This window comes from Haliaeetus albicilla, chromosome 8 (genome assembly GCF_947461875.1).
Source record: "Haliaeetus albicilla chromosome 8, bHalAlb1.1, whole genome shotgun sequence".
Taxonomy (NCBI): Eukaryota; Metazoa; Chordata; class Aves; order Accipitriformes; family Accipitridae; genus Haliaeetus; species Haliaeetus albicilla.
In genome coordinates this window covers 6,202,141-6,221,664 of record NC_091490.1, presented here as the reverse complement: position 1 = coordinate 6,221,664, position 19,524 = coordinate 6,202,141, and the positions used below count along the sequence as shown (strand labels likewise).

Sequence of the window (19,524 nt, the reverse complement as noted above, 5' to 3'; positions counted from 1 at the left end):
GGAGGAAGCTTCAAATGGACCAGGCGGACGGTGCTCCGCACTGGAGCAACAGTAAAAGTTAAAATTAATTAGCTGGCAGGATGACAAAGAAGCCATTGTGCAGCACGGTGGAGCAATCCAAGTACAAAGGCTTTATATAAGTCATGTTGAAAACTCCTTGATGACTGCAGGTAAGGACGGACAAGCTGTCAGGACGTGCCACGACACCCTGAAGGGCTCAGGGACAAGCAACTAAATGTGCTTTTAATGATGAAACGAGCCCTGGGAGCCCCAGCCTGGATCTTCTCTCCAGAGGAGCCTGGCAAAGGCGTGAAGCACCTGGGCGTTACCAGTGCTGCGATGCCCAGGATAAAACAAAACCAGCCGGTTTGGGTTTTTCCCTGGAAAATCAAGCTCGAGCTGCGCTGAAGATGCCCACGTGCAACACGGACCAGCGTTTGCTTCCCTGTGAGCTCCCGCCTCCATCCCCAGCCGTACCCCACCGAAAGCCCAAGAGACGAGACCGAGCGTTCCAAAGCGTGGCTGCCCCTGCCTCAAACCAGACCCCAACGGGGTCTTACAAAACCAGACCTACCTCCCGGTTCACAGCTTTCAGGGAAAGACCCCCAACAGCCAAAGGGTCTCCATCACCAACAGGCAGACCCGGGTTCCGCTCCTCGGGGAGAAGCGGGCACCCTCCCAGAGCCGCCGGGAATGCAGGAGGAGGGCAAGGGGGGGCTGAAGCTGCGACGGAGGGTCACCCCAACGCTGCTACTGGCCATGACCCCCGCCACCTTCACCCCCCCACCCCACAGGCAGATGGGCGGTGGTGCGGAGGGAGGCTGGCTGTGATTTATACCCCACCAGCTGCACAGCTCTCCCGCAGAAAGGAGTGGAGGGGGAGTGAAACACCTCTCCCTCCTCCTCCTCGCTGCGAGCATTGCTCCCAGGCAGGGAGATGTGGGGGCTCAAGCAGCCCCTGCGCCCCACAAGCTACCCTTATCCCAGCGGGGGTCCCCCAAAAACCAGGGACGAGCACCCATCGAGTGCCCGGCAGAGCAGGAGGGCAAGGAGGATGCTCTGCCGGGCTTTGGCAGGGGAGCAGAGCCGAGCGCGACGCCGCAGCCTTATCTGCCCACCCCAAACCAGGGCACGCTGCGAGGAAGCGCCCTGCCCCCTTCCTCGGCGTGCACTGCCTTTTTTTTCCACTTAAAAAACCCCAAAACAACAAACCAAGCTCCCAGCTCCTCCCCAGCCCAGAAGCTGAGCTGCAAGGCGCAACTCAGGGCAGAGCTGGGCACCACCAGCTGCCCCTGGGGGTGATGCAGGGGCTTTTACCCCCTTACAGTTACCAGAAATGAATAAATAAGCGATGCCAAAGCTTGGGACACCCTCACAGCAAGCCTATTTTGGGAGGAAAGGGGAAGACAGCCAGCTCGCCTTGGCAGGCATCCATCGGTGCTGGACCAGGCACTCCGGGTGCAACGGCAGCCGCACGGGTGGGAGCTGGGGCAGGAGAGGGATGCAGGAGAAAACCCGGCTCTGGGCCGGCATGCCTGCCAGGAATGCCATGGGATGCGGGCACCACAGCTGTGCCGGGCAGGTGGTGCTCACCAGCAAGTCAGAGCCGCTGCAGTGCATCCTCTGCTTCGGTTTGTAGCCAAAAACATCCCAATTATAGGTGCGAGCTCAGCCCTGTGATGTTGTAAGAAACCAGCCCAAATCCAGGGAAAACAGGAGGGAAAAACCCCCACCAGACCCCGTTTGAGGCAGGCAGGAGGGGCGGCGAGAGCTCATTTTCACTACAGAAAGCCGCTGCACCCCAGGAGGAGAGGCGCCAGATCAAATGTTCAAGGGTTGATGCAGAAACATTAAGAAAAAAAAATTAAAAAGAAAACGTTAGCTTAAGACACAGCTAGAGGTCTTCCTTTGGACTTTATCTGGAGGCGGCAGGCTGCAGTGGCGCTGCCTTGCACATGGACAGACAGACAGACCCCACAGCCTCCTGCTTGGCCTGGGGAACGCAGAAGTGGAAATCACCTTGCTAAAAGCCACCGGTCCTGGTGACGATGGCCATGGAGGAGGAAGAGTAAGGCAGGCTGGAGAGCACTTGATGGCCGGGTGCAAAGTGCTGCTCTGCTGACCCAACCATGTGCCAAATATATAGGCCCATGCACCTGTATCTATCTATATCCATATTTATATCTTAATTCTGTATATTGCATAGATATAATTGTATATATACATACACACACACACATATATTTTGCTTACACACACACACATATATTTTGCTTAATTCTGAAGTTAGCAGCACCCATGCACACACCATTAAACTCAGGCAGGAGAGTGGGCATTTCTCCTCTTCTCAAAAAAAAAAAAAAAAAATTAAATGCACAAACCTGAGACAAAAGAAAAGGTGGCCTTACCGCAGGGGGAGCTGCACCCCATCCATGTCCAAACCTTACCCAAAGCTCCCCCTGGGTGCCCTTCTTGTCCCAGCCGGGGACGGGGGATGGCCATCACCACCACAGGACACGGGGACAGGCATAGGGAGGTGGAGGCAGGTGGGCAGCTGGGTCCCACCGCACATGGGAAGCGGCACCCACAAGCAGCCACCTTGTATTTTGGAAATCCCCCCCTCTACTGCACAGCTGTCGCTTTGAACTCAGCTCCTGGCACTCGTGGCCACGAGCAGGAGTTTTAAGAGAAGAGAAAAAAAAAAACAACCAACCCCAAACCGAGGCAGAGGCAAGGTATTTGTTTACTCGCAAAAAGCCGTTTTTGCTCCCCGCCAGCCCAGAGGAAAGCGCTGCTTCCGCCCCGCCGAGCCCCCCAGCCCCGCTGCGTGGGGGGGTTTTGTCTCTCCCCCCCCCGGGGATCTGCAGGGTCAGGACTCGGAGGGAGCCGCTGCTGGGAAATAAAAGAGGGAACGTGCTCGTGACTGAGCAGAAGCCTCAGCGGGAGTTTCATAACCTGACCCGGGAGCGGGATGCTGGCGAGGCAGCCGTGTGATGCTCCTGGGGATACAGCCCGCTCCGCGGTCCCCACGGGCACAGCGGGGCCGGACCCCCGCCATCGGCCGGGCTGGGATGCACCGGGGGGGGGGGGGGGGGGGACGGACACACGCGAGCTGCTCCAGGCGCTGCGTCTCTCCCTCTGCCATCCCATCTGTTTATACGGCTCTCAAGGAAAAAGGGGACCAAACGCCGCTGCGGCAGCTCCCCCAGCTCCTCTCCAGAGCACCCCCGGTCAGCGAGGGCTTCACGCAGCCCGGTGCCATTGAGGCGGTGCCGGCTCTGCCGCGGGGGCCACGCACGGCGGAAGAGGAGAAAGAGCCGGAGCCCCTCGCCCGCTCCCCAGGACCGGCTCCGGCAGCTGTTTCCAATAGATCCAGGGACGGCTTTACAAGAGAAAAATAGGGAACAAAAGGTAGGAGAAAATCCAAGTTTCCAAGGTAAGGAAGGAAATGATCAGGAGAACAGGAAAGCCTCACTCGTACCCAATACACGGCGTCCTGACCTAACGAACCTCCTCGCTGCCCGCCGCAGCAGGACGGCGAGCCCCCCCGCCCCGTGCCGGACTGACGGCCAGCCTCCCCGGCACGGCACGGCACAGCACGGCACGGCACGGCGGCCCCTCGCCCTCTTTGTTCCTCCGAAGGGACCCCAGAAAGCAGGGGAGGGCAGAGCTGCGAGCTTTGTGCTTGCCCAGAGCGGAGCATCTGCCGGGGGCGGCCGTTTTCCCCACCGAGCCGGCGGCGGGTCCCCTCGCCGGCCTCACCGCGCTCGCCCACGTGGCCGCGGCGCCGCCGGGGCAAACAATGGGATGGCGCGGGCCGCCACGCTTGCCACGCAAGGCCTTCCTCCTCCTCCTCCTCCTCCAACCCGCTGGGGGCTCTGCCTGCCACCGGGAGCTGGCCCCTCTCAAGCGCTGGGTGGGAGGAATTAAAAAAAAAAAAAACCAAAATAAATACAGAAAAGAAAAGGCTCGCATCTGCCTCGTCGCCGCACTTCGGTTCGTGAAAGGCGAGGGCGCGCTGACCCGCGCGCGCCGAGATGGGCAACGGGGACGGCAGAGCAGGGACCTCCCTGGGCAGCACCCAGGCTCTCACCCCGGCACCCGGGGCGCAGGGGGTCCCTGCCTGCAGCACAAACCCCCACCTGCCCTCCCATCCGACAGCCAGGATGGAAGAAATCCTCCCCTCTCCTCCCGTCCCACCCCCGGCTTTTCCGGAGAAACCCCTCCCAGAATTGGAGCCGGAGAAACTTTGCATCTTCACACCATTTGTTGACATAAAATCCATCCCCTGCCTTACTTTTGCAGAGGCACTCGGGGCGGGGTGGAGCAGGGGGGAACGTCTGTTTCCATTTGAAACTGTCAAAATTAGCATTCAGTAATTAAAAATCACACCCTTTCTCTTAATAACCTAACCAGCATGATACAATCAGGTTGTGCCAACTCTTTAATCTAATTGACTAATTACAGATTTTAATTTAGTCAGTTACTGAACAACTGTTGACAATTTGTTTTCATTAGGGACAGAACAGGATAAATATTTAGGCTCCCCAGTCAAAGACTAAGACATAAGCTCTGGGCTCTGACCTCCGGTTTCGCGCCGGCAGCTTCTCCATCGGCATCACCCATGGAAAGGTGCCTCTCCGAAACGCCCCAGTCCCACCATCGGGAAGCGTGGCAGCAGAGGCTGCCCTGTCGTGACAGCTAATATTGTTTAAAATATAAAATTAAACTAATCCAGCTTTGCACGGTGCCCCAGCAGAAGCGGGGTTTAAGGGACGCTCAGGCTCGCAGGCGGGATGGGGACACCAGTACCCTAAACTGGGAGGGAAGGCTGAGCCCAGGACACTGCTGGGAGAGGGAATGTCTGTATTTATTTATTTTTTATTTTTTTTTTTTTTTAAGTGATGTGGAGTTTTGCAGCTGCTCCTGGCAGCCCGCCACTCCTGAAGGAAACTCCTCTCTCCGGTTACCTACCGGGGAACCCTGTCCCTGCAGAGCAGAGCTGGATGGAGCCCAGACAGAGCGCAGTCCCACGCAGAGACGGGACGGAGCTGTGCGTGCCACCGTCTGAGCCCCCTGAGCCCCATGCCTGGGGCTCAGGCAATGCCCGTGGGGGCTCCCAGGGACCGCACAAAGCTGTTCCCAACCCCTGCCCCTGTGTTGCGCCAAACCTGCCCCAAAAACACCTGCTCTCCCACATTTCTTATGCGCTGTCTGCGGAGGGCACGTTGCAGAAGCACTCGGGGACCACCACCACCACTGCAGAAGCACTCATGGGCCACCACCATCCCGCGTGCTGGTCCCATTCCCACCCCACGCAGCCGTGGGTGCTTGGAGCAAGAGCCCCACAGCCTTCGCTGGTCCTGGAGCAAGACGACAGGCCACCACAGGAGAGGTGACAGTCACACCGAACCCCTCGTGCACGCAGAGCATCTCCTCCCAGGAGAGGACCCACATGGCCATCTTGCCTGCCGAGGTGCCACGAGGCGGCCACACGAACCCCGGGGAGCAGAAGATGCTGTGACAATGAGGAGATGCCCCCCCTGCACCCCGGGGACGCCCGTCCCACAGCCAGCTGGGGCATGATGGGCAGATCCAGCAGAAAAGGACCGTTTCCCACGCCTCGCCTCCAGAGCGTGGCTGGGAGGGCACTTAGAGCAGGGGGAAAAAAGCTGGGTTTGGGATTCACACTCCAGTGCCTGGATGACCCCCCCAGGCTGTACTGCCAACAGGCAAAACCCTTCCAGCCCCTTGGGTTTTACCTGGTTTCCCCACTGAGCAGTCTTGCATGCTAACACCAGCAAGCCTGGATGCTACACCCCTCCATCTCCAGGGGCTTCAAAAACCCCCTCGCCAAGATCTCAATCCAAGGGGAACTGTTTCAGACGGTGGGGAAAAAGGAGGAGTGCTGGTTGCCCTCAACCAGGATGGGAGGGCAACCACACCATCTTTTCCCAGACCAACCGCCACCTTTCCAGCAGCAACCGCCCCTGCTGCAGCAGAGCATCCTTCCAGACCCAAGTTAGAAAGAACTGCAGCAGCTTTCCAAAGTTCAAAAAAAAAAAAAAAAAAAAAAAAAAAAATCAATACTTTGCGTTAATGGCAAGTTGAAGCCACCGCTTCATAGATCTTGCACTGCAAAGAAAACAGCATTTCAAATGTTCCCAAGTGTGGGTCCTTCTCAGGGGGGAGCTGGGGGCAGCAGAAGAGGGGAAGGATGAAGTCAAACTCTCAGGCAGCCAAAGGCTACCCTAATTTTTCTCTCCTGCACGTTGATGCTCCGAGCTGGCCGTGCAGGCAGAGCAATACCGCAAAAAGTATGTAGCAACAGTCAACTAGATTTAAGTTCATTTTCTGTAGCTCGAGGCCAAAATCGACTGAAGTGGTTCTGGTGATCAAGTTTTCTGCAATTCCCCTTTCTATGTATTACCTCTTTGACAGAAATTCACTGCGGTATTTAAACTGGCAGTCATCACCGCTAACTCAAATTGTATTGGCTTTCATGGCGTTGAAATGCTCAACTGCGACCAGCCATCGGCCAATTCCCAGATAACGCAGCGGCTGAAATCCCCTGTCATGCCGAGCGATCCCGTTGCAAGCTCGCCGACGCCAGCAGCGCGCCGGAGCGCACCGCAACGCTGGTGCACTTGCCGTGGGGCTTTGCCCAGTGGAAGAGCCCAAATCAACGGCTGTGGGTTGAGTTTTAGGAGTCGACAGGTGCTTCTGGTGCTGTTAACTTGGATAAACTCTTGATACAGGTGGGACAGGCTGACTAATAACCGATCTTCCAACCAGCACAACTCGTTAGTTGCGTTAACAGACTGGCAGCCGTGCCAGAGATGGAAGGTAAGAGAAGTGTGGCGTTCCTCCTCCCTGCGCCAGGTGAATCCTGGCTCCCATCACCCCTCTCCCAACAAGCACCTCTCTACCAAGTCCCAGCAGCCTTTTGTCCCGGCTTCGGAGAAAAACCTCAGGGGAAAAGTAAAAAGCAATATTCCTCAGCCGCTGCGAGAGCCCATGGCTTTCAAGGGTGTCCCTACCCCCAAAAAGAGCAGTGGATTTCTCCTTCTTTTTTCCCCTCACTAGAAAGAGTTCAACATTAAAAACTGGAGGGGGAAATTGGCAATTTGTCCTGCTGCTCCTAATAGTTTTCATACGGTTACGCTGGGAAACGAAGTGGAAATGACACAGCAAGCAAATCCCACCGTTAGCACCTTGCTAACGAGGTGCACCGCTCCCCCTCCTGAAGATGTGTCTCCCAGGTGAGCACCCCTCCGGTGCCGGCTACGGGAGGGCTGCACGCCAAGCCCTGGCTGGCCCAGCACCGCCGCGCTGCTCCCGGAGCATCCCCCTGTTTCATCTTTAGAGTGGCATGGTAAATACATAGTCTTCGGGTAAATAAACACCGTATTTCGAGCAAACACCGAGCTGGCTGCACAGAGGTTGCCCATCGTTGGCCAAGTGTAAATATGATGCTCTACCAATCTGGGCCAAGGCTTATATCGGAGTATTTTTAACCACAACCACCGTATGAAGTGACTCATGACTCACTGGTCCAGCCCCATTGAGGGCTCGTACCCCATTTTAGCTGCCATGCACTGGCTGATGGGTTGTGGCGTTTGGTGCTTGATAACAACCTGTATTCCGACTCCGGCACCCATCGGCGAGGCCAGCCACCACGCTCACCGGCACTGGCAGCCCGCCCCGGCACAGAGGCTGGTGAGAAACAAGGCGCTATTCACGCTCCCCCAGTTATCATTCGGTTCTTTGGTCAATATTTAAGTTTTGGCCGGGTAGGTCCCTCACCTTGTAAAGTACACGCTGTGCTGGGAAAACACCGCTCCTCAGAGAGGGACTGTGCCGTGAGCATCTGCCACCGGCCGTGCCAGGAGGGAGAAGCACAGCCCCTGCTTTGAGGCCAAAACATGTCTGGGGAAACCAAACCAGTGCCACCAAGCCAAGGCACAGGGGAGCGAAAATCTTCTTACGCGTCAAGGTAAAACCCAAAACGTAAAGCTCTTGGGGCTGTTACAAAACTGCATTACACCAAGAATTAAAAACAATCAGGATTGTGTCTATTTACTGTAAGCTTAAAGCAACGTGTATTAAAGAAGTTTATGCGAATCATCTAATGCACTCCAGCCTATTGTTAGAATTATTACCAAGCTAAAAAAAGATTAATTTCTCTAAATACACTAAATCCTCAGACACGATGAGGAAACTGCCGTGAACGGAGCATTACCACGTCTTGGTTGCTAATGTCATCTTCACCTGCGGCTTTGCCGCCCAAAGATCTACCTTCGCCTTGCTCCCGATGAGCTTGCTGTCCCAACCGCGCTCCAGAAAAACCCAGAACTTGGCCCAAAACGCCCAGGGAGCGAGCAGCTGCCCGTGCCAAGCCGAGCGCTGGTGGACGTGCCGCCAGTTGTCAGCTCTGACCCCTTGGTTCAGGAGTTCACCATCTTAATCCGACCCAGTAAAAACAAGCGATGCAGAGAGCGGCCACGGGGAGGGACGGACAGACGGACAACCCCCCCACCTAGCAAATACCCAGACCTGCTTCCCTCCATGCCCCAGCGAGACGAGCATCTTTCCCCCCGCCCCGGGCAGAGAGAAGAGGCAGCTCAGCAGCCAGCCCAGGCTCTCTGGCAGCCCTGCGCTGCCCGTGCCCCGGGGCGACCGCTGCGGCCAGCGCCAGCATGCAGGAGCACCGCGGAGGTCCCCGAGACGCTCGCCAACAAACCCTCGCGCATCCCAACCCAGGCATGTCGAGGCAACGAGAAACTCGGGAAGGGAGGAAAAATGGTTTCCATACCATAGGCTCCCCGGAGCAGACAAAACCAGCTCCTGCTACAGGGTTTAAACTCACTTGACTGGGGTCCAAGCCCGCAGCCAGGTGACTAATCCTTCGATGCAAATTCCTCCCGATGCTATGGACGCGGACGACGCGCGCGGGACGGGAGCGGGCAGCCCGCCCGTCGCCCACCGGAGCCGACACGCCACGCGCCCTCACTAAGAGGTGTCTTTTTGGGAGGCACCTCAGCCTCGGCATCCTGCCCCAAAAGCATCACCCCTGGTTCACGCTAACACCTCTGAAGAGGACGACCCAAAACACCGACAGACGAGATGCACGCCGTCAACCGACGGGGGTCTGCAACACCACCTTCAACGATCAAATACCTCTGCCTTGATCAAACACCTCTACCTCGCTGGTCTCGAGGGAGGACTCAGACAACCAAGGAAGCCCCCCAGCCTTGCCAAAGGCAAGGAGATACTCAGTGGGGCGTTCAACAGCGTTTTGAGGAATCCCCCCCTCCTCCCCACCGCCATCCAACCCCTGCCCACCCTTTGAGATGTCCTCAGCATGAAATATCTCACCATCGATCCTCTCGTAAACGCTTTGTTGTCCATTGCTATGCAAAACTGCTTAATTCTACCAGTAGCCTGAATGCCTTTAAGTGCTCGAGATAAGTATCTGAGCTAATTTACATAATTGCAACATTATGAAATACTGTTCAGTCAAATCAGAACATTGTTGGTTAAAAAACCCATGCTTTTGCCAGTGGGTTACGTTGGCTCTCGGTGCGCCGGAGAAGCCGGAGCTCCCCAACGCTGTAATTACCGCGAGGATTAGAAACTTGTTACTCACGTAGTCATGAAAGGCTTTCGCTTCACTCGAATGTTCACAAGTGTCTCGCCTTTCGGGAGCTGCGCAGTAAAGGTCCCAAAACACGCTGCGTGGCGGAGAAAGTCGAGAGAAGAGGCAGTTACTCATCGGGGCTCGTGCACCGAGGGGGGGTCGGGGGGTTGTCACCGCAGGTCAACAGCTTCCCATCCATGGTCGGGGAGGGGACCTCAGCCGGATCCGGCCGCGCATCCCAACTCGAAGCCGCTTGGGCCCCTGGAAGTGCCCGGCACCGGTGCCCCCAGGATGGGTGACGTCGGGTGTTTTAAGAGGCAAACCCAAGCTTTTGGGGCTAACAACCGCACCGCTTCAGGGACCTCCCCGACCCTCCCGGCCCCACTCCCACCACCTCGCCCTCACCTTCCCCCCGGGCACCCCCACGGCCCCGCCACAACTCGGTCTCCCCAACCGGCCCCGCTGCCGCCCAGGGCTGCCAGGCCAGGAGGCCTTGCTGGGGGCGGGGGGGAGGACGGACGACGGCGGGGGTGGCTCCGCCGCGCCTCGACGCCCTGCGGGGAGCGGGAGCGAGGAAGCCGGGGCGGTTCGGGGCTCGGCGCGCCGCTGCTGACTCACGCCGTCGCCGGGGTTTTACCCCGCGGGTGGGGGGCAGCGCTCCGCCGGGGCGACCCCGCGACACCCACGGCGGGGGCTGCCGGCTCCCACCCGCGACGTGGCACCGTGGGGGGGCTCCCACCCGCCCGGGGCGGTCGCGCGTGGGTGCGGGTGTCCGCGCCTCCTCGCACTTACCACCACCAGGAGTGCAGGAAGCCGGGGGGCTCGCCCAGCGTGATGTTCTTCTCCCACCGGATCTGCGGGCGAGAGGAAGGCGGGGGTGGAAGGGGGGGGGGGGGAGGAGGAGGAGGAGAAGGGGGGGGGTGGTCACGAGTGGGCGTGGGCCCCCACGCGCGGCGACCCCCCGGCGCCGCCGCCGCCGCCGCCGCCCCGCGCAAGATGGAGGGCGGGCGTGCGTGCGGCGGCGCACAAAGGGCGCGGGGGGCGGCGGGGCTCACCTCGGACAGGAAGGTCTGCGCCGACTTCTGGGCGCCGACGTGCAGCAGGTACTCGTAGACGTACAGCGCCAGCCTGCAACAGCCGAGCGGCGGGTCGGGGCGGGCGAGAAGGAGGAGCACCCCCCCCATACACACACGTCCCCGTCCCCGCCGCCGCCCCGCACAAAGCCGCCCCGCTTCCTCCCCCCCCCCCCGCCTTCCTCCTCCTCCTCCTCCCGCCGCGCTTACTTCTCCCGCGCCTGCCCGTCCGAGGGCACCGCCGAGCCCTTCCCTTTGGCGAACATGGTCCGCGCCGAGGAGGAGGGGGGGCGGCCGCTGACCGCCGCCGCCGGGAGCCGCTCTGCCCGCCGCTGAGGGGAGCGCCGGGGGCTGTCAGAGCGCCGGCCGCCGCCGCGCCCCCATCGCCCCGCGCTGCTGCTGCTGCTGCTGCTGCCGCTGCTGCCGCTGCTGCCGCTGCTCCGCCGCTCGCTGCGCCCGCCGCGCCGCTGGCCGCGCACCCGAACGTGGCCGCGCCGGGCACCGCCCCCCCACCCCCCCGCCGACGGGCGCTCGCCGCCGCCAATCACCGGCGAGGAAAGGCGGCGCCGACCCGCGCCACGCCTCCCTCCGGAGGCGGCGGGCGAGCCTCCCGCGGCGAGGAAGGAGGGAGGGGGAGGGGGGGCGACGCGCCGGTCCTAGCGTCCCACCGGCTCGGCCCGCAAAAGGCGAGGCTCCCCCGGTGCGCCGCCGCGCTGTGGCCCTTTAAGGCGTCGGGCCGAGGCGCGCAGCGCCCGCCGATTGGTCGGCGCCGCGGAGACCTCGGGAGGGGGGGGCCTTGAAACCGCCCGCCGGGCGGCTGAAGGGGAGGAGGAGGAGGAGCGGGGGGGGGGGAGAAGAAGAAGCGCGTCGGTGCGCCCGGGCGGGCGCTGCCTCTGGCCGCGGCGCCGGGCGGGACCCGCCGGGGCCGGGGCGGAGGCGGTGGGAGGCGGGGGCCGGGACCGGCCCCCGCCTCCCACCGCCTCCGCCCCGGCCCCGGCGGGTCCCGCCCGGCGCCGCGTCCCCCGACCCCGGCGCTGCGGGCGGTTACCTCAGGGCCCGGGCGGTCCTGGCTGTGAGGAGCCCTGAGGGGCGCTTGGGGCCGGCCTCCCCCGACTCCGGCCAACTTCAGCGCCTCCAGTCACGGGGCGAGGCTTTTGCGGCGGGGCCCCGCTGCCTGTTTTGCTTCGCTGCCCTTTAAAAACAAGGCGGGGGGGAAAGCCGAGCCCTTGGGGCTGGGTGGTGGTCTGGCCTGGATTTTGGGGGGGGTCCCTCAGAGTAGACAGTGGGGAGCCCCCTTTTGCCTCTCTGCGGGGGTTTTTGGGCAAAGCCGTGCTGCGCCCCAGGGTGGGCTTCGCAACCCTCGCCCCGCTGACGGAACGCAGGAGCCCACCAAACTAACCAGCGCTCCTGCCTTCTGGTGGCAGTTTCCACGGGAACAGATGTTGGAGCAGCACAAAAATAAGGGCTTTAAAGAGCTCTTCCCCCCCTACCACCACCACCCCGGCCTCACCTCTACCTCCGGAATGACTCGCTGAACAAAAAACCGGGGACGGAGGCTGGGTAGGGGTTGCGTGATGAGTTACCCGATGGTTCAAATCGGGAGGTTACGGCGCATCCGAGCCTCGTCCCGCAAAACACGCAGCCGAGCATCATCCTGCAAAACCACCGAAGAGCCCGAGGAGTTTGAGCGGGGCCGTATGCTCCCGGTGACCCTCTTTGCGAGGGCAGGGGCGGCTGCGTGGGGAGCTGCGGGACGGAGGAGTAACTCCTCCGGCAGCGGGTAGTGCTGCTGCACCCCGTGGGAACGTTCACGGCCATCGGGACCTGCCTGAGCAGGGCCAAACTCGCTTTAAAGCAAGGTTTAAAACAAGCGTTGGGGGGGTGGGGGGAATCTCTTTGCAATGCGGTAGGTCGGAAAGGATCAAAACTTGAAGGCATCCGAGATCCTCTCTTTGGAAGGAGAAAACCTGGCGCTTCGCGCAAGTTTTGGTTGGCGGGGCGGGGGGCCGGGGTGATGGTGGAGAGGATGAGACAGGCGTTAGGGGCTCTGCTCCGTGCGCGCCTCTGCGGCAGAGGCCGGAGGGCCGGGCCAGGCAAATCCCAGACTTTGTGTCTCCCGAGCCTTCGCATCCTTCTGCTCCTCTGCTGCTCTGATGGGCTCAAAAATAACCGGGAGCCTCCCCCGGGACTGAGGCTATGGGATAAATTTGACCCTCCAGCAGCACGTGAGATGTTCGCTGAATATCCCCGGTTAAAAATAATGCCCTCATATTCTGTACCTTCTGCGTGGAGGTGGAAAGCATTAATGCAACCGCCGCGATCGGTGCAGTGCCCTCGGCAGCAAAAGGGCCTCTCCGTGCCCAGAATTTCGTCCTGCCCCGCTCCTGTTCATCGGGAGCTAGTTTTCTTTTAACTCACTGATTTTCTGGGACAGGTGAGTGGACAAGACCCAGCCACCTCCTCTCCCTGACCCCAGGGGTCGTTTGGGACATGGAGCTAGCCCAGGGAAAACGCGATGGGAGCCGGGATCTCTGCCTCCTTAGGTGCCTTCAGCAGTCTGATTGCAGGTCTCCAGCCGGGAGAGATGCTCGGAGGAGAGAGCAGCCGGCGGGGGGGGGCCCGGGAAGCCGCCTCGGCTCTCCCTCCTCTCCTCCGGACCAGCTCCAGTTCTCGGCTGTTGCTAGGGGAGATGGAGAAGAGCAGTTGATGGAAGGCTTCCCATAAGCGGCACCAAAAGAAAGTATCAATATTGCCATCCCAGGGTGGCAGAGCCCGACCTGCCAGCCACCAAATGCTGGCACAGCGAGGGTAGAAACTCCGGCCCTGTGTGAATTCACCAGGTACCAGCCCTGCCTTCGCATCTTCCGTGACCTGATGATTAGAGCAAATTATAAGCCGGTGCTTTGGACCAACTTAGCTAAAGATCAGAAGGGAGACTAATTTCATATCATCACCACCGCAGAACGCAATTAAATGGCTCTGCAAAGTTTTAACACAAGTTGTGACAGGAAATTTAGGAAAAAAAGAAATCCCCACACCCGAAGCCAGCAGCTCCGTCTAGCCGAGTCACACGAGGACGTACTGAGGCTACCGAGCGCTCCCAAGGCTTGGAGGGCGACCCGTGGGCTGCCTTACTCGGCCAGGCTTTCTCTTCGTCGGGAGTTTTTTCTTGGGTTGCGGCAAGGAAGGCACCAGAATTCATTAAAAACCCCAAACCAAGAGCCCAGCTGGTTGTTTTAACCACCCGCCTGTGGATTCCTCCCAGCCGCCGGGGTGCCTCCCTTGCCGGGGCCGCGTTGCAGGGCACCCACCCGGCGGGTACCCGACAGACCCTGCTCCGCCGAGCCCGAAGGCCAGAGAAGGTGCCGGGGGGGCAAAAGGCAGCGTCCCCCGGGCGCGGCGAGGGGGAAGGCACCAATGCACCGGGCGCTGCCGGCGGCTCGGCCGGGGCTGCTGTGGGATCCCCGTGGGCAGGCTCCCCGTGGGCTGGGATGCGCAGCAGGAAGGACAGGTTTGGGAGGGAGTAGCTGTGGGAAGAGTGGCCTCTCCACGTTGCATATTAATGCTCCGCGCGCTTTAATTGCGGTGGGACCTATCGCGCGGAGCCATTAGCATGCAATGCGGAGGAACACGTATTTTTGGGATGCCTGCCTGGCTCGCAGACTCTCAGCCACGGGGAGGGGGTGGGCCGTGGGATGCGGGGAGAGGTGTCTCGTCCCCCCCCAGGGATGCCGCTGGAGTCGCAGCTCCTTCCTCGAGCCCCTGAATCATCCCCGCTGCCATCTGCTGCACCCTCGCTCTTCCCCGCAGATGTCCTTCTTCCTTCCCCAGAAGGAGATGAGAACCGAGGACGAGGTGCCAAACGCAACTTCAAACAGCATCTAATAAAACACGGGATTAATTTCTTCTGACTGGTGTTCAATGGCTCTGATTAAGCAGAGCAGGATTTAATTAGCTTGTTTGGACTGCCTCGAAACCTGCGCCAAAGGTGGGGGAGTCTCGGCGGCTGGGTCCCCCCTGGGCCCCGACCGTGAGCCGACGGGGGCCGGCGGGACCTTCTCCCCCTGGAGCAGAGTCTGCTGCCTGCCCCGCCAGGCCGGCAGCTCCTTCGGGATCCCCCGACCACCTTTTACCACCCGGGATGGGTGCCCTTGGCAGTGCTTAATCCCAGTGACACCCACGGGGCAGGCACGGGGGGGACGGGGAGGAGCAGGACGGGGGGTACTGGGGACACAGGCAGGTTGGTGGCCCCACCAAGGGGACACCTCTGTCTTCCCAAACTGCGTCTCATCCTCTAAATCCCGTGCCTCTCGGCATAAACCAAACTCGCCTGGCCACCAAGTCCTTGAATTTAAAGTAACCCTGATTTACTACCAGTTGCTGGCTCCTCTCCTCTCCCTCCGCCTGTCTCCTTTAACCCATTTCATTATCTATGCTAGCTTAGGCTTGTCTACGTGGGAACATCACGGTGAAGTTATTGCAAAATAGATGGGCTGTGAATGTAAAGCGTGGCAGCTATTCCCCAGCAGCTCCCTGCGTGGCAGCTCGGATTCCTTACCCGAAATACCTGCATTAACCTCGGCTGCAGGCAGGCACTGCAAAGCGCCGAGCAGAGGCACCCATGTGGGACGCGATGCTGCATTCCCAGAGCTGGCACTCCTGGGATTTTAACTCTGTGGGCTCCCGTCGTTGCAGAGGAGACAAACAGAGGCAGAAGGCTCGAAGGGAGAAAGTGCCAAAGATAACAGCCAGGGAGCAGGACTTCCCCGTCTGAGGAGCACGGACAACTTGTGAGCCCCAAACTTGCGCTCCGGGATGTGGTTGGACTCCTGAGGAACTGGTCGGGCTGCGCAAAGGCAAAACCCAAAACGTCAGACCCCGGTCACCCCATAGCCCTGACAAAGTGTCACCTTGCCCACCTCCTGCCAGTACCAGCCACTCCAGGCGACTCTGGTCCTCCTGGTCTCCACATCCCTTGCCACTAGCCTGCATCTCCCTGCAAGGGACATTTTGCAATTAAATATCCCCTCCCCGAGCAAACCAGCACGCAGGAGCTGTGGTCCTGCCCCGCGCGGTGGCATGGTGATAACCCCCAGCCCGGCTCCCACCGGTGACGGTGGCATTTTCTTGCTGGGCTGTCTGTGTCTGGCCCTGCTCGTTCCCTGCGGTTCCCGAGCAGGGCACCGGCATGGGGTGAGGATGCTGCAGGGGGGTTACATGTAAATGCTGCCCGCAGGTCTCCTATGGCAATGGTATAGCAGAGACCCTCCTGGGGGGCCCCAGCAGAGCTGTGTGTGGCTGCAGACCCTACAGACAATGCGATGGTGCCTGTCTTCGGGTTTCCTTCATCATCCCGCAGGGATGGCCTCGGACCTGCGCTACTCGCCTCCCGGCGTCAACCATTCTCAAGCGAAGGGTCGCAGCCTTGCCGGGGTAGCAGCGGTTGTCGACTGCCTCAGGAGCCAGGCAGAAACCCTGATGCACCAAAGAAGCATCTGCAGTTTAACGTCAGAGGTTTCCTTACCCCCCTGCCCTCGGCGAGGAGGGCTTTAGGTGGGGAGCGGGCGCCCGGCTGGCGTGACAGGATCTAAATCCAGCTCTGCTGGGGCTGGTCTCGAGCCTTTTTGCTCTGCCAGGGCAGTGCCTTTGGGGCCTATCGCTCCCGTTTCTTCTCCAGGCTGAGTCCCTTATCTGTCACCTCTTCCATCTGTCCCCGCCTGATACGCTGCCGCCGGCAGCGCCCCGAGCCAGCCACCCCCGCCAGCGCCCTGCAACGGGCAGGAGCGTCTCTTCGGTTCTGCTTTCCCGGGATGCTTCGCGGAGCTGGCCGGAGGGTGACCTTGGGTTTCGGAGCAGATGTCCCTCCTGCTGCCACCGGCCCCGCGGGTGCTCCCACACCAGGGTGGACGGGTGCCAGGTGCACGCATGGAGCTGTAAATCTGCTGCGAGCACGGTGGCAGTACGCGTATTTATTTTAGCAGACTTATTTTAGGCAAAAAGCTGCTGCAGGGTGAGCTGCGGTCCGACGGACTCTGCTGCTCGTGGGGGTTTCCTCTGCTGCTCCCGAGAGCTTTTTGGGAGAAAGGGGGACCTCAGAAGCTGGAGGAGAGGCTTCCCAGGTCCTCCGGGACACTCGCCTCTGCAGCATCCTCCAGAGTTTCAAAACCAGCTCTTGCTGCTCAGAAGCCTGGCCCTGGCTCTGCTTACACACCCGGCCGTGCACGGCCACCACGCTTCCCCGCAGGCAGCGAGGGGACCTGGCCGCCGCTCATCCATCCCGTTGGCTGCAGGATGCTGCACGCATCGGGCTTGCCCCCAGGCCATGGACCACACGACCTTCCCCGCTCCCATGCTGCACCGAGTACCCCTTTTCCTAACTTAAAAAAAAAAAGGCTGTTCATCGAGCCCATGTTTTCCTGGCTCGCATCTTCACTTTGTCATACGGAAACGCTGTGACCGGCTCTCCCCTTCCGACCTTCAGGCAGGGAGCCGCTTCCCCCCGCCTGCTTTCACCTTTACTGTTTTAAGCGCAGGCTCTTCCTTCTTCCTCTGAGCGCTCATCGTTCGCGTCTAGCCTGCGCGACTTGCTGACCCAGCACTCCTGCCCGCTCCTCCATCCGTTCTGCCTCCACCCGTAACGCTCCTCCATCACCTTCCCTGGGAAGGACGTGCAGAGCGGGGTCACGGTGCCGCACCGGGGGCCGTGACTGCGCAGGGGTCCCCGTCCACCAGCCCGTGCACCCCCTGGGGACCCGCACCTGGGTCTTCCTTGCTGCCCACGCCGGTACTTGGTCCAGACACCTCCAGGGATGTGGGAAACCCCGAATTATCTCATCGGGGGGCTGCCTGCAGGACAGCGATGCTCCTCTGCAATGCCCCGGCCGGCTCGCTGGCCCCGGGGACCTTTGCTCTAAGCCAGGCTCAGCACTCGGGCTGTCGACAGCCGCCCGTCATCCTCGCCCTGGCTGCTGCCAGAGGAGCGGGGAGGAGGCAGGGGCTTGCGACCGCCTGCGACGACAGCCCGGAGGGCGACGACAGCCCAGATGTGAACAACAGCCCAGATGGGAATAGCCCAGATGTGTACAACAGTCCAGATAGGAACTATAGCCCAGCTCTGCCCATGCCACACGTCAAGGGATGCTTTGCGCGGGGGCCGCTGCCCCGATGCCTCCCTCTGCCCCAAAATCTCTCGTCCTGCTGCGAGCGCCGCTCGTGCCCGGGGCGCAGCCTCCGGGGCTCTTTGCCCGTGCCCACAGCCTGTCCCCGGCCACCGCCATCGTCCCACCCGGCGAGAAACACGAGAGCCGTGGCACGAGACCCAGCCAGAGCCTCTCCTGTTTTCATCGGTGGAGGCGTGGGCTGCTAACCGCAGGGCCTCGTTAGCTTAATGAATGAATTTCAAAGCTGGGCCTTCGGATGAGTTTTGGGCATACAGCAAACTCTTTGGGAGTGCCAGCCTAGGACACGGTCTCGGTGTCTCTGAAAAGCCTCATCTTCTGGTTTCTGAGCGAAATAATAACCAAACCAGGAGATTCTCATAAAGGAAATCAGCAAAGACAACTACTTTTATATGTGCGCTTAAGTATTTAGGTCAGTATTTTTAGAATAAATAGCCGTGGGTTGGTTCCTATCTTTTCACTTCCATTTTTCACACTTCAGCTTCATTTTCCTGAATCTGGTTATACTGAAGCAGGAATTGGGTTTTTCAAAGCGCTCACACCTACCAGCGCGCTGACCTCGCTGGCTCCCGTTTTCTCCACCGGCTCCTCTGGCCTTTTCTTCTCCCCTGAGCTATTAGCACAGTCGGGGGGGGGAACCTGGCCCCCTCTGCCTTAAAGATCTCCCCGAGAGCAAGCGAGGGGAGGGAGGGACAGGCTGCGGGGTGGTCGGCTCTGCAAGGGGGTGGGGAGCTTTGCTGGTCTGAACTGGGAAGGGGGTGTACGTGGTGCACGGCCGTGGCCCACGACGGATGCATGTGGCTCGGTGCATGGCTCCAATCCTGCACCCAATGCCACCCAGTCCCATTCCACGCCAGGGAGAGCCCCGGCCGCGAGCTGGGCGTTGCACCCTGCAGCCTGCTATTAAAAGCAAACCATCTAGAAGAGTCCTTCGGAGTGAAAGCAGCTTTTAAGGGAAACATTGGCAGTCTCGTTTGGCTGCAACAGCGCCTGCTTTGCTAACGGCCTCCAAAATTAGAAGAGGCTTAGAAACTTAGGATGGATGTTACTGCAGCAGAGTGGGGAGGGGGGGGACGAGGGGGAGGCTCAAGCCTGCTCAGCCTCAGCTGTGCTTCCCCAGAAATCAGGATGCTGCTCCACAGCCCATCAATAAAACCTTTTTTTTTTTTGGGGGGGGGGGAGGGGGGAAGATAAGATCACCATGGGAATGGAGCACGGGGAGCAACACCCGGCCGGCGTGGAAATCGCGGGCACGCACGTGCGGCTGGAAAAAGCGGTGATCTCCACCGTGCTAAACACGCTCCACGGGAGCGACGGAGATGTGCCAAAGCCTCTTCATGACTTAGCTCCTAATAAACACGCTGCGAATGGGAAACAAGCCTTCGGCTTTCCCCAGCGTGGGCGAGCAGGGAGCTCACCCCAGCGATGCTCCAACCCTATCGGCTGGGGGAGGCCGGGGGGCACAGGGCACAGCGCTGCCAGTCCCTGCGGCTGGGCTCCTGCCTGCCCTGCATCGCTCCTGGGGGAGTTTATCCCGAAATAAAGCCCTCCTCCTCCCCGGCTCAACAGCCGCGTCACCTCCGAGAGTTATTCACAGATAAACTCCATAAATTTGGGGGACAGCCATTTTATC

At 60.3% G+C, this 19,524-nt stretch overlaps 1 protein-coding gene across 7 annotated transcripts in view; it reads right to left on the bottom strand.

Moving 5' to 3' along the window:
- Positions 1-11,117, bottom strand: part of SSBP3 (single stranded DNA binding protein 3) — a 56,771-nt gene extending 45,654 nt beyond the window's left edge. For all 7 annotated transcript variants that reach the window (XM_069788670.1, XM_069788668.1, XM_069788673.1 and 4 more), the window contains exons 1-4: positions 10,924-11,117; positions 10,696-10,768; positions 10,433-10,494; positions 9,650-9,734 (exon numbers count right to left, since the gene is read on the bottom strand). In XM_069788670.1, the coding sequence (XP_069644771.1) occupies positions 9,650-9,734; positions 10,433-10,494; positions 10,696-10,768; positions 10,924-10,979 (276 nt within the window). In that variant the 5' untranslated portion in view covers positions 10,980-11,117. The remainder of the gene's footprint in view (positions 1-9,649; positions 9,735-10,432; positions 10,495-10,695; positions 10,769-10,923) is intronic.
- Positions 11,118-19,524: the final 8,407 nt, after the last annotated feature.